Source organism: Corvus hawaiiensis, chromosome 5, assembly GCF_020740725.1.
Source record: "Corvus hawaiiensis isolate bCorHaw1 chromosome 5, bCorHaw1.pri.cur, whole genome shotgun sequence".
NCBI classification, from domain to species: domain Eukaryota; kingdom Metazoa; phylum Chordata; class Aves; order Passeriformes; family Corvidae; genus Corvus; species Corvus hawaiiensis.
This window is the reverse complement of record NC_063217.1, coordinates 58,587,132-58,599,963: the sequence shown is the minus strand read 5'-3', so window position 1 is coordinate 58,599,963 and position 12,832 is coordinate 58,587,132. Positions and strand designations below refer to the sequence as shown.

The 12,832-nt window shown below is 41.3% G+C and overlaps 1 protein-coding gene across 3 annotated transcripts in view; it reads right to left on the bottom strand.

Moving 5' to 3' along the window:
- Nucleotides 1–12,832, bottom strand: part of ARHGAP24 (Rho GTPase activating protein 24) — a 184,716-nt gene that overhangs the window by 115,840 nt on the left and 56,044 nt on the right. For all 3 annotated transcript variants that reach the window (XM_048304522.1, XM_048304523.1, XM_048304524.1), the window contains one exon: nt 2,995–3,082. In XM_048304522.1, coding sequence (XP_048160479.1) covers nt 2,995–3,082 — 88 coding nt within the window. The remainder of the gene's footprint in view (nt 1–2,994; nt 3,083–12,832) is intronic.

Below are 12,832 nucleotides of genomic sequence, written 5' to 3'. Positions count from 1 at the left end.
CTACACACCAAGAGGAAAACCTCAGGTTTTCTTTAGAATGCAGCCAATGCACAGAATGAGGTTTTATCTACTCTATAAAGCTCATAACAATTAGCAAAACTAATCACACAATTTGGCTGTATGTGCACATTTCCCACTAAAAGTATTAATTTAAAGCCTCTTCTGATTTTTGTTGACTATGAAACATTCCTCTGAGTGCAAGAGAAGCTGTTAATAAGCACAAGCATCACTAATCCTTTCATGATCACTGACTCCAGCACAGAAAACTCCCACACAGAAGCGTGGCATGGGCCTTGTGCTGTACAGGAGAAAGTCTCCCTCCAGTAAATTAACTGTGAGCACACCAAATTTTTTTTAAAAAGGAAAAGTTTTAAGTATTAAATCATGTAGTGACTTAGGGAATGAACAGAATGTTTTCAAAATGCAAATTGAAGGCATCTGTATTTTAATTACAGCACCAAAACTGCAAGATACTTGTCTCCACACACATTTTTTTCATTCATCTTCAGAGATGGCTGCATACAGAGTATTAGTTTCACAGTATAAACCTACTCCCACGTACATTCCCAAAATAATTTGCATGTATTACCAATAAACAAACACACGCACACAAGTTTTCAGGCCGCCCACAGACATGATAGACAAAAAGAGGACTTGTCACTTTTGCATTTGGGATTGTAACCAAAATTGCTTCAACTTTTAATACAGGGAAAACAGAATGCAAGAGCAGCATGAGCTTCAGCACCATATATTTAACACAATGCTCAGTTAAGATGACAAAATTTTTAAAAATCTCCAAGTAGATCCTGGTGCTACATAGCTGATTTCCCATATGAAAGCTAACAAAGGCTAAACAGAACCTTAACTACAATACATTTTTCTGTGTTACACTCAAAGAGCTCGGTTTTGTTGCTGTCAGCCTATAAAATTGACTTTTATACTGAGTCACTAAGAGGAGACGGATGACAAACAGCTCCATTACAGAAGGCTGACAAATTCTTGCCTTGAGAAGCAAAAGTGACATGATGACAGTGGCAATGCTCAGTTCATCTTTGCATAAAACACAGTGGGCACTTCTACTTCACTACTACACATCTGCACTGTGATGCCACCTCCACAGTCAGTCTGAGTCTTCATTTTAATTTCATCCCTCAAAGACCAGTGCTGTGGCATGAAATGTCCTGACTTCCCAAAAAACTCTTTTCTTTTCATCATGAATCCCTGGCATAAGATGTCCAGTAGGAAATCTCTATAGCCACATGCTTGTTAGCAAGGGGTGGGGAGGGGGGAAATAAATACATTGGTGCTATCCTAAAACACATTCAAAACCCCATTCCCAGAACTGAAAACAAGCAAAACAAGACAAAACACAAAAGCCTACCTGATTCTCAGGGATGCTCCAGATAAACACTGAATTCTGCCCAAAAGTAACTACAAATTACTTTTTAGCTTGACTCCATAGAAAGGTGGCCTAAAAAAACATTTTGGGAAATCACAAGAGCAACCGCACTCTTAACTTGGGCATGAAGGATACACATCCCCAGGGTCAGCATTATCAGAATGATTAAGGTGTCATATGAATCAGGACATATGGAGAATTCTCCTAATTTCCAACGGAAACAAGATTTTAGTCAACTCCAGGCTTGCAATGCTAGTAAGTTAGTTTCTTTCTGTATTTTGAACATATAAAAAAGAGACTTTGAGAAGACACTGTGAGAAACTTTTCCAATCTGATTGATTCAAGATTGGGGTGAGTGTTAAACCTCAGAGATACCACACTGGCTTTCTCTGCATAATAATCCCTTACTGCACATCATTCATAATCAAGCTTTGAAGCCTACTTCATATTTCTGACACTTTTACAATATATTAGAAATTGGCACATCAGTGAACACAACTACATTTGTGCCCTGATACTAAGATGGTTTAAGACCAAGAACAACAGACATTACCATCTATTTGCCCTTCCAAATAGCCGTAATATGAGGTGCATTCACACAAAAGTAGTATGGGGATTAAGAGAACATATTGAATAAATACACTGGGCTGGCTGGATGTGGAAACAGAATTGTTTAGTTTGGAAAAGATACTTAAAATGAAGCCCAGTCCATAACCCAACACTGCAACATCCACCACCAAACCATGTCCCTAAGCACTGCATCTACACATCTTTGAAATAACTCCAGGTATGGCTGACTCCCATACTTCCCTTCCACAAGCCTGCCCAATGCTTGACAACCCTTTCAGTGAAGCAATCTTTCCCAATATCTAATCTAAATCTCCACTAGTGCAACTTGAGGCCATTTCATCTCATCCTGTCACTTGCTACCTGCAGTAAGGTCCTCACCCAGCTTTCTCTTCTCCAGGCTAAACCACCCCCAGCTCCCTCAGCCGTTCCTCAGACCTGTGCTCCAGCCCCTTCCCCAGCTCCATTGCCCTTCTCTGGACTCCCTCCAGCACCTCAGTGTCTTTCTTGCACTGAGGGGCCCAGAACGGGACACAGCGCTCGAGGTGCAGCCTCACCAGTGCCCAGTACAGGGGCACAGTCACTGCCCTGGTCCTGCTGGCCACACTATTGCCACACCATGATGCACGCCAGGTGCCATTGGCCTTCTTGGCCAGCTGGGCACAGCTGGCTCATGTTCAGCTGCTGGTGAGCACCCCCAGGTCCTTTTCTGCCGGGAAGTTTTCCAGCCACTCTGCGCCCAACCCATAGTGCCACATGGGGCTGTTGTGATCCAAAAGCAGGACCTGGCACTTCCTTGCCCTGAAGAATTCTGCTTTACACTAACAAATAAAATACACATCCTTTTCCTATGCTGCCCGGGGGTGAATGAAAAAATTATGAACCAACATATTAACAAATTAAACCTTTATTTCCCCCTTAAATCGAATCATTAATCACCTTCAGCTTCTGTTCTGGCATAACAGATGTGGCCATTCATCACTGAGGACAAACTGCAAAGGCTTTTCATATGGAGTAGAATATCCTACCTGGAACAACTTCAAAAAGGAACTTTCCTGGACTTTCTTCATTGCAGGGATGCTCAATTACTCTGTTGCCAGGCAGAAAGATTGTACCCTAAAGAGAAAAAGTAACAACAAACATGGGATTAAAACCGCTACCATGCTTCTGACAGACTAGTGCTTCTTCTTTTTGGACTGGGTTAAACATGAATTTTTTCACTGTAAACATCTGAGCACCTGATTTGCAAAGTGAGATTGAGGAGGGATTATCCTAAAAGCCAAAATGATAGATCCCCTTAATTAACTGAGGCATTCGGTAACAGCTCTAGGCTTTTTTAATCTCTTGGGTATTTGATGCTATGCGGACTTTTGTATTTATCACATATACTAATCCCACTGTTCTGCAAGGAAAAATCTTAAAAGAAAGTTAGTGAAGAGCTAGGAAGTTGCATACGTGAGGCAGGGGAACTCAGCAGCCAGGCTTCTTAGCTAAAGCCAAAAGGGGTGTGGACAGAAGAGTAACCTCACTTTGTGGAGCGCATACCCAGCTTCTGCTCTGGGCCCTTTTCCCATAGCATCCCAGGGAAGAAATACAGAGAAAACATCCCACTCCCACCCCGTGGCTGCAGCGTGCCAGGCTGCTGGTGCTAAGGTACAGCGGGCACAGAGGGAGTCCTGTCCAAAGATGCGTTTGCTATAGGCAGAGAGATGTCAGAAAATCTGTGATGGGCATTGGATGCCTTTTTTATGATTTCACTACCTTAAGAGGGCAGGTGGGGAATTTTGTGCATGTTTTTAGTAACACTGGTCACCAAAAACAACAACCCCTGCAACCCTCAAAACATTTCTAGGGGTGTGTTGAAGACACAGTTTATTCCCTCCCCTTTGGATACATGGGATGGATAGAGCACCCCTTTCCTCTGAGAGCTCTTTTTCATTTTTAGAAATTACAGCTCCTCCTAGTACCATTTCAACCTCAGTCATCAGGCAGTCCTTAGGGAAATTATGCTGGGATGGCTGTCCAGGGATAAATTTTCAGAGCAGCATCCTAGGAATTGCATTAGGTACAAGCTCTCCACCACTGTTAACGGGAGATAACACCTACTTAGTAATATTCTCCTATTATGGCATAATGGGGCCTCCATCTCCAAAGTAAACAACTTAAATAACTTACATATCTTAAACACAGAATACCTCAAGTAAGGTCCTTATCCCCTTAAGGATCATTGAGTCCAATATGGAGCACTGTTTTCCATAGTAGTTTCAACCAAATGCCCAAAGATGTCAGACCCCTCATCTAAGCAGCACTAAAGATATCCCTGTACGTGAAAAACAACAATTTTGATATCCCAGAATTCATTGCTATGACCTGCAATCTTCGAGCAGAACCATTTACAGTTATTGGAAAGTCAAGACAAGCTGAAACACTACAGTCTTCTCACAAAGGAGACCTTACAAACCAACAGGGAAAAGTCACCTGAAGGAACAGGTAACAAATGTTCCACAAAATCAGTACTTGTACCAGCTGATGTGGAGTCTGGGCTCTATACCAACTTGTCAGTGCTGTGTGCCAGCAAAAACACTGTTCACATGAAGACAAAGAGAGGGTGCACAGGGATTTCACCAGAACATACAAAATCACCTCAGTTAAACACTATGATGCTTGTCAAAGCACCATGAAAGCAGATGAAACAGCACAGCTTTCTGCTGAGGTGGCACAAGCAGCAGGTATCAGCAGTTGTGGGCAGATGTCCCCACTCACTGCAAATACAAATGTATCAGAAGCATTAAGTGCCTTGGTCCGATAGCTCCACTCGGAGCTGTCTTCCTTCACTCCTGCCACACACGGCACCTGTTAATAGATGTCACTCTCCAAAGCCTTCTGTGAAACACCTTATTAGGGAAGACAAATGTCATAAACAAAAATGGTTATATGAACAGGAAAAGATAAGTCACAATGTAGTTCAACTGCTCATATTAACTCCTGAAGAAAAACTAGGAATAACAGATTTTTGAGAAAAACAACAAGGACTACATTTTTTCTGAGAATTATGGGAGACCAGGAATAAGAATCTCTAAAAGCCATTTTAACTACATGTATTTTTGTCCCATGTAACAGACCATTAAGACTGGTATAATTTTCTTGCCCACTTTCAGATTGAGCTGGTTTTACCCAGAAGTAGCTCTACGCAGGACACTGGGTGAACAGGTCACTCTTCATGCTGGACTAAATGTCACTGTCTTGGGAGCTTGCATCACTGAAGGCATACAACATATTCAAGCTAATCACTGGTCTTGCTACTCAATTAAACAAAACCACAAAATTAACGAGACCTAGCCTACACCACTGTAAACTAAAATCAATTCATGAGTAAATGAAAACTGCATTCAACTTTGCTGTCAACTCATTAGCAGCAGGCATGCTGCAGACTCAATACAGTGTGATGCCTTCTGATGTTTTTCTGATGTTTACCATTTACAGTGAGCTCTCTTAGTAACAGATTTTTGAGAACACAGAAACAAAACTGCTACATTTATAACCCTAGCGCCTTAATTTCATAGATGAAACCTATTTCATCGACTAAAATCCAAAGCCTAAAGCCACACACAATAGCCAAGTTAATATGAGGAGAAACCAGACAGTAACACCATACAGAATATTGCAGTGGTTTAAAAAGAAAATGTCCTCAAGTGGTGATTTTATTTTACTGTCTATTTCCAGAACTATTACTGCAAACATCAGTGCATATGAAATACTTCAATATACGTATGTGAGGGGTTTTTTACATTTAAAAAAATAGCTTTGTTTGTGCAACATGCACCTGGGTGTCCAACTCTAGTGGAGAAAGCGTTAAGAGAACAATTGCAGCTCTCTCACTTCCCATTCTGTCTGCTTTCACACCCATCTGTCTGCCTTCACCACACAGCAACACTTCCCCTTGCTAAGTTTTGTAGCTGTCTACATGACTGTACTGAGGCTGTCTGGAGTGTCCCTTTGCTCAGTTTCTCAGCAGCTGACGCCCAGGGAACACATATGCACTCTAACAAAGCCCTGGCTGTGGGGTATCTGATATAAATGGGGTCCTCAGTCCCCACATCACTGCTGGTCCCCTTCCTCAATCACCTTTCTGGGCCCTTAAGGTGCAACATTAGGCCCATCCTTACAGCCAGGGTAGCCCCAAGAGTATGGGCTATCAGTCAGTTGCAAAGCTTCAACAAGTTCAAGCTCTGCTTTCTGCCTTGAGTATCTAATTCCACGGGGAAGTAAGAGAAAACCAACTATATAGCCTTAGACACCTAACAAGATAGTAATTTGCATATAAAAGAGGAAGGTGATTTCCAGAGGAAGTACATGTTTTGACTTGGGTGTCAGTGCATGATTGAATGCAAATGTTCCATAATAAGGCAGCTTCACATTGCTTCACATCAAAGTCTACAGCTCATTCAAAACATTTCAAAAAATCCGAACCCAAGATTCCAGATTAGATCAGATTATTATTATTATTTTGCTTTCAAAAACAAAGGCGAGGGGGAGGGGGGGGGACAGCATGGTGCCAGCAGGGACCAAGACACACAGTCTATAAAAAATACCGGAAAAAGGGAAGTGGGACAAAAATGTGGCCCCGACCCAAGTCCCTCCTGGCTCCCACTGCCATTCTGTTAGCAGGCTGTGCCTCCATCAGGTCAGCAGTGTTTTGCAGATCTCCTGCTGCAGTATGCCCGAGTTGTTTTTCCATTTCCAACACTTCTGTCCTTACCAAAGCAGTGCTGCTTCTCTAGTTGAGCATTCAGGATGATTCACAGCATGCAGGAGAAATCTGGGTTGCTCAAGAAGCATTGGTCTTTTCCCTCACTGAATATCAAGCCCACTTTCAAAGAGATTCTCACACACATGGATTTTTCTACAGCACACTGCTGCTTCAAACCAAAGAGCTCCAAAATAGCAGAGCAACAACATGTTGTTGTTGTTGTAAAATCAAAATTGTAAAATCAAAAATCTGCATATACAATGCATTTAACTTCAGAAAAGATACTGCTCTGTTAACTAAGTGCTTGATAAAATACTGTAGTGCAGCAAGAATGACATCCATCTACTTTGGATTAGTCTCACAGCACGACACAGTCTTGCTCAAATAGGTGTTTTATCCCATGCTGGTCCCTCGGAACATTTTCAGCACCATTCAGCAGCTGAACTTCAGGAGGAAGCACGGAAGAGGAGACAGGATGGCCACTGCACAAGTGCTTCATGAGGACCAGCTGACAGCTGGTATTTCTGTTTGCATGCTCTGTGTAACACACTGCAACAGGGAAGCAACCCTGTCCCTCCTGCCGCCTCTGCTCCATTGCTTTGCCCTAGCCACACTTTCCCCAGCCTTGTTTATACTTCGTTTCCTGAAGCAGACTTAACCACCTTTTCTGAGAGATACCAGGTTTTGCCCAAGAAGGCTTTTGATACAGGGAATTCCAGTACTCAGAAGATACTGACTGGCAAATGTGAAGACAAACACATGATTTTCAATACCTCTGAAGGATTTTACTCAAAAAACACATAGAGACATAAGGCAATTAACTGCTTTCTTGGCAAAATAATGTTTTCAGGTTTTATCCTAATACACTTCCCCGGGGCTATTTGCTTGCTGGTAGTTTGTCCTGCTACCCCTTAAAAAAGTTGAGAAGTACACAGCACCAGCAGTTATATCACACGTACTTCTTGCCCTTACAGCTTTGATTATTTATCAAAGATCACTGAATTCTACTTTGACTTTCAAGATAGCTGCTGCATTTACGATATCTGTTTTTCTGGTTTCATGGAAAACACATCACATCAGCTCTCAGAGAGGCAGGAAGGCCATCAGCCAGGAAAGAGGCAGCTGATGGAGGGGATGAAGAGGCAGAAGGGATCTTTGAGTACTTGTGTCTTTCTGTATGATTCACAGCCACATCCAACACAGCAGTGCTCTGTGGTTTCTTTTGTCACTGTTGCTGCTTCTGGAAAGTCTGGGCTGTCATACTTTGGAAATAACAGAGCACTTCAGCTCAGATGGCATCTTAAACTGAAAAATACTACTTTTAGTGACTAATACTCTCAACACCACTAGTATTTACAAGGTCACAGCTAGAAAGGCATCTACTGTATTTCACAGAGATGCCTGTTAATCAATGTAAATTAAAAAACACATCTGATACATATGCACAAGTATACCTCTATATAAAGTATATACAGATGTGCACCTGTCTTGTGAATTCATAAATAAGTGCTGCATAGCACAGAAGGAGAAAGAACATAGAAGCTGTTATCAGTTATCTATAAATTCTTGTTCCTCACGGGGCTGTTTCTGCTTGCAAGCTACCACAAAAATAGGTGTCAAGTCCAAGTGAGCCCTTTGCACTGTCAGGAGCCTCAGACATGAGGTCAGGAGGAAGACTGACAGCACAGACAGAGATCCACCCGTACTGAGGTCAGTAGTGAATGAAACCTGCACTGTGCTCACTACCAAGCAGTTTGACTGCAGTAACTTCCTGGAAGTTCAACTCTACTTGCACCATTACAATTGATTTCCAAGATCCCAGTGAAATCACTCGCTGCAAAAGGGCACAGCAGCTCTGAAAGCCAGCCCTTTCATCTGACTGCCTACGCAGAGATATTTGCATTTCAAACTGGGCCTGAGCAAGCTCTCCAGCTGGCTCCAAAGCCCGGGTCAGTGCAGATATTTTTAATTTTTACCATAAGAATGGATTTTTATACCACTTAAGGAACCAAAGCACTGGAAGAAGTACATTTACTGCAGGAGGTGATACACTCCTTGCCTCATAGTTATTGCAGCCATTTACAATTTTGCAATATATACAAGGAGAAAACAATGGCTAGGGGTGACTATTCATATTTTAGGGGGTAGCATGCCAGGAATGAAGACAGAGAAGGAAAGAGAAATGACAAAAAACCCTCAGGGTTGTTTGGATGAAATTAAGCCATTACACAGCATACATTTTCTGGCATGAATACTGCTGCATTTGACTTTTCTTGTCCCACTAAGTTAACACATTTCTAGAGTTTGTTTCTGTTGAAGAATGAGAGCTATTGTTTAGTTCTCAGAAACTCTGCAAACAGAAGCCTAAAAGAGATCTTTTTTTCCTTTACCTAAAGCAATGTTCAAAGCTACCTGACAGCTTAATATTCCAAAAAAGAAGTAAATTCTTTTCTGTGTTGGTGAATACCGTCTACATTGTTTGCCTGATACTGAGCACCAAAACATTTATTCTGCCATGAGAGACAGAGATGACAGTTTTATGATTATGTGATTACAGTTTCTTTAAAGATTTTTCTCCTTCTCTCCTGCCAGACATTTCACATAATGGTTGAGTGCTTCTCTGCCTGAGAGAAACTTCTTTCCTCAAGAATGAAGCAATCTTGGCTTGAGCAGGCACTGGACAAAAAACTCCTTTATTTGTCCCATAAGAGAAAGCAAGTTCATACCAAGTTAAGCTATTAACAGCACAAAAAATTACGTTTGCCTAAACCCAAAGGATAGATCCATATTGCATGCCTACGTTTTTCACTTCTCTGGTAAGGGCAAGAGAGAAGAGACAGGTATGACAGGACTGAGCTCAGGTAAGAGAACAGGAGAGGTCACAGGGTTCAGGGGCAGGAGGTGCCTTCCTGGGGAATGCACTCTGCAGTTGTCATATTCCTCACAGAAATGATCCTTGGTATTTTCCAAAGGCAAAGAAAAAAAAAAATAAGATGCATAAATAAATTCAGAGAGCGCACTGAGTTTAAGAACTCATGAATATAAGCTGAGATCATTATTACATGCATGCATGGAAGTTTGATAAAATTAGACTTTGCAATGGTCATTAAAATTTGATCAACACATAAAAATGGAACTGGGCATTACTGAATTGCTACAGATTTTTACTACAGGAAAAATACTTCCAATAGCTCCAGTCAGTAAGAAATTCAGCTTTTAATTAGACGAAACTATTTTCCCAAAATAAAAAGCCAATAAAGCACCAGAACACAAAGGACCAAGTCTTGCTTTACAAATAGCTTCTGCAAAGGAAATTTACCAGCTTCCAATCCTGAGAACATCCCGGTCAAAACAATGCAATTATTCCCCAAAAGGATAATACTTGACAAGGGGAAAATTTCAACTATGACCTCTCATTTATATACAGAGCTCTCCAGTGACAGTCTGGACAGATACAGCAACACTGTGAGAGAGACTCTGGCCTGTGTAGAAGTCTGGTTGACATGAGTCCCCTGTGAGACAGTCGTGAAGGGCAAAGGAGTCCAGCAAGGCTGGACATTTTTCAAGGAGGAAATCTTAAAGATGCAGAAGCAGGCTGTCGCCACGTGCCAAAAGGCAAGCTGGTGGAGAAAACCACCAGCCTGGGTGAACAGAGAGCTTTGGCCGAGAGGGAAAAAGAAGGAGAGTTTATGGCCTTTGGAAGTGGGGACAGGCAACTCAGGAGGACTACAAGGATGTGGTGAGGTAATGCAGAGAGTAAATTAGAAGGCTCAAAGCCCAACTAAAACTTAATCTGGCTACTGCTGTAAAAGACAGTAAAAATGACTGTATAAATACATTAGCAACAAAAGCAGAGCTAAGGAGAATCTCCACCCTTTACTGGATGCAGGGGCAAAACGTAGTGACAAAGGATGAAGAAAAGGCTGATGCACTCAATCTCTTCTTTGGGATCAGAATCAGCCAGCATGGATTTATGAAGGGCAGGTTGGCTAACTTGATTTCCCTCTAAGACAAGGAGAAGCCCTTCGTGCGTGAGGAAAGGGCTGCAGATGTTTATCGAAGACATTAATAAAACCTCTAACAGAGCTTTCCACAGCATTCTCCTGGAAAAACTGGCTGCTGCTGGCTTAGATGGAGGCACTCCTTGCTGGGTTAAAAAACTGCCTGGATGGCTGGGCACAGAAAAGGGTGTATATGGAGTTAAATCCAGCTGGCTGCAAGTGCAGTTTATCTGCTGGAGAGTAGGAAGACTGCAAAGGGATCCGAACAGGCTGGATCCATGGAACAAGGCCAACTCTGTGTTTTTTCCAGGAAACCTGTATATGGCCAACTATCCCACCTAGGACAATTCACTTCCATGTCAATGTTAGTAAAAGTTGAAGTTGATGCAGATTTCCTAAAAATTACACATAAAGTGCAACTTTTACAGCATGAAAAAGGTGGCAGAGAGACATGGAAATGGGATTACAATTCCACCAAAGTTGGTTTTTTTCCTGTGCAAATATTCTTGTCAGCTTTTGACAAGCAAGAACATTCCAGGGAAGTCTGCCTAACTTATATAAGTTATCATCCTGCAGTTTTTTATGGGAAGAAAAAAATTCAGTTTCACATGGAAAAAATTCAGAGGTTAATGGCAAGGGTTATCTATTTGTTTTGCAAGGTCTTTTAATGACTATACTGCTTGTTGGTTTAACAACTATACATTGTTTATATTTAATCTATATAGTAAATGTTTTATGAGCATGGCTTAAAAAGTGCTACTACACCACAAATACCACAATCACACAGAGTAAATAGCTCATTTAGCTTTCTGGCATCTGTTAAGATACTCTTGGTCCTTTTTTAAGGGATTACATTAAGCAGCAGTGATCCTATCTCAGGGGAGACTAGGGTCATGTTTTTTGTGCTATCTACACAAAATAGGTGCCATCTAAACAATTAACACAACTGGAAAACTCGGATTCCCTGATTACAAATTACTTCTGCTGCAGTACTATTTGTGTGCAGTAGATATTGCCACATTTTACTTTTAGTTCAGCACCTTCATTTGCTTCATTCATTCTGTGATACTGTTTCCAATTTGGAACTGGAGTTCTTGGATACTTTCTCATCTTTATAACTGAGCTGAATCATACATTTTTATAGCTTTTGCATGAGATCTAGCTGTTTATTATTAGTCTTATTACTGTATTAGTAACATTAGTTTTTTGAAGACAGTGCTTAAATTACTACCTATGTAAGAAAAGATGCCCAGATAACCCCCGATTTAAATAACTACAAAATTAAGGCAGGGTTTAGCAGGAATTAGTTTAGGTCGAGTACCAGTGAATCAGTTCAGTTCTGCAGAATACATGCACATTTCTGCAATTTTGCTTGCACACGTTTGGGTGAGGGTTTTTTGCATACACGTGGTTTCTTCATAATCTTCAACTGGCACAACCTGCATTCAGAACTATTTCAAGCTGTGTCAAGTTGTTGACAACAGTCCAACTCCATGAACTGATGTGGACCATCAAAGCAACTTAGTAGGGTAAGGCAACAACCACTCAAGGACCACCACAAACAATTCCTCTCAGTGCTAGTTTAATTAACCTGTTGTTTCCCCTTGGATATCTCTTTCGACAGTTTGCTACTGCAGGAGGAATTTACCACGTGCAGGATTAAAATCACACAGTCATAGGATAACAGGCTGGAAGGTGCTATATTCAAAAGATTGCCATGGAAAAAAAAGTCCACTTTTCCATCTTTTATCTCAGCAGTTTGGCTATAAGGACACTACGTGAGATCACACCAAAGCCAAAGCTGAGCTATAGAGCTTCTCCCTCTGTATGTAAAGGTTTCCAGAAAGACATGCTCCTGCACCAGGATCTGCAGGGTCTGCAGGGAGGCTGACCTTTTAAATTAGAGATATCTTTTAAAAATAGCCAATATTTTTCAAGATTATGCTGTCTCAAAATAGCACTTACTTCACTAAGAATAAATAAGACTCTCATAATCTAGATTTTTACACTGTTCTCTGAATACCACCACCAAAGGTATTTTACAACATTCTGTACAGCAAGAATAACTGAGTGTACTTGGACTTCTTACAAATTTTTTTAATTTTACATATTTAA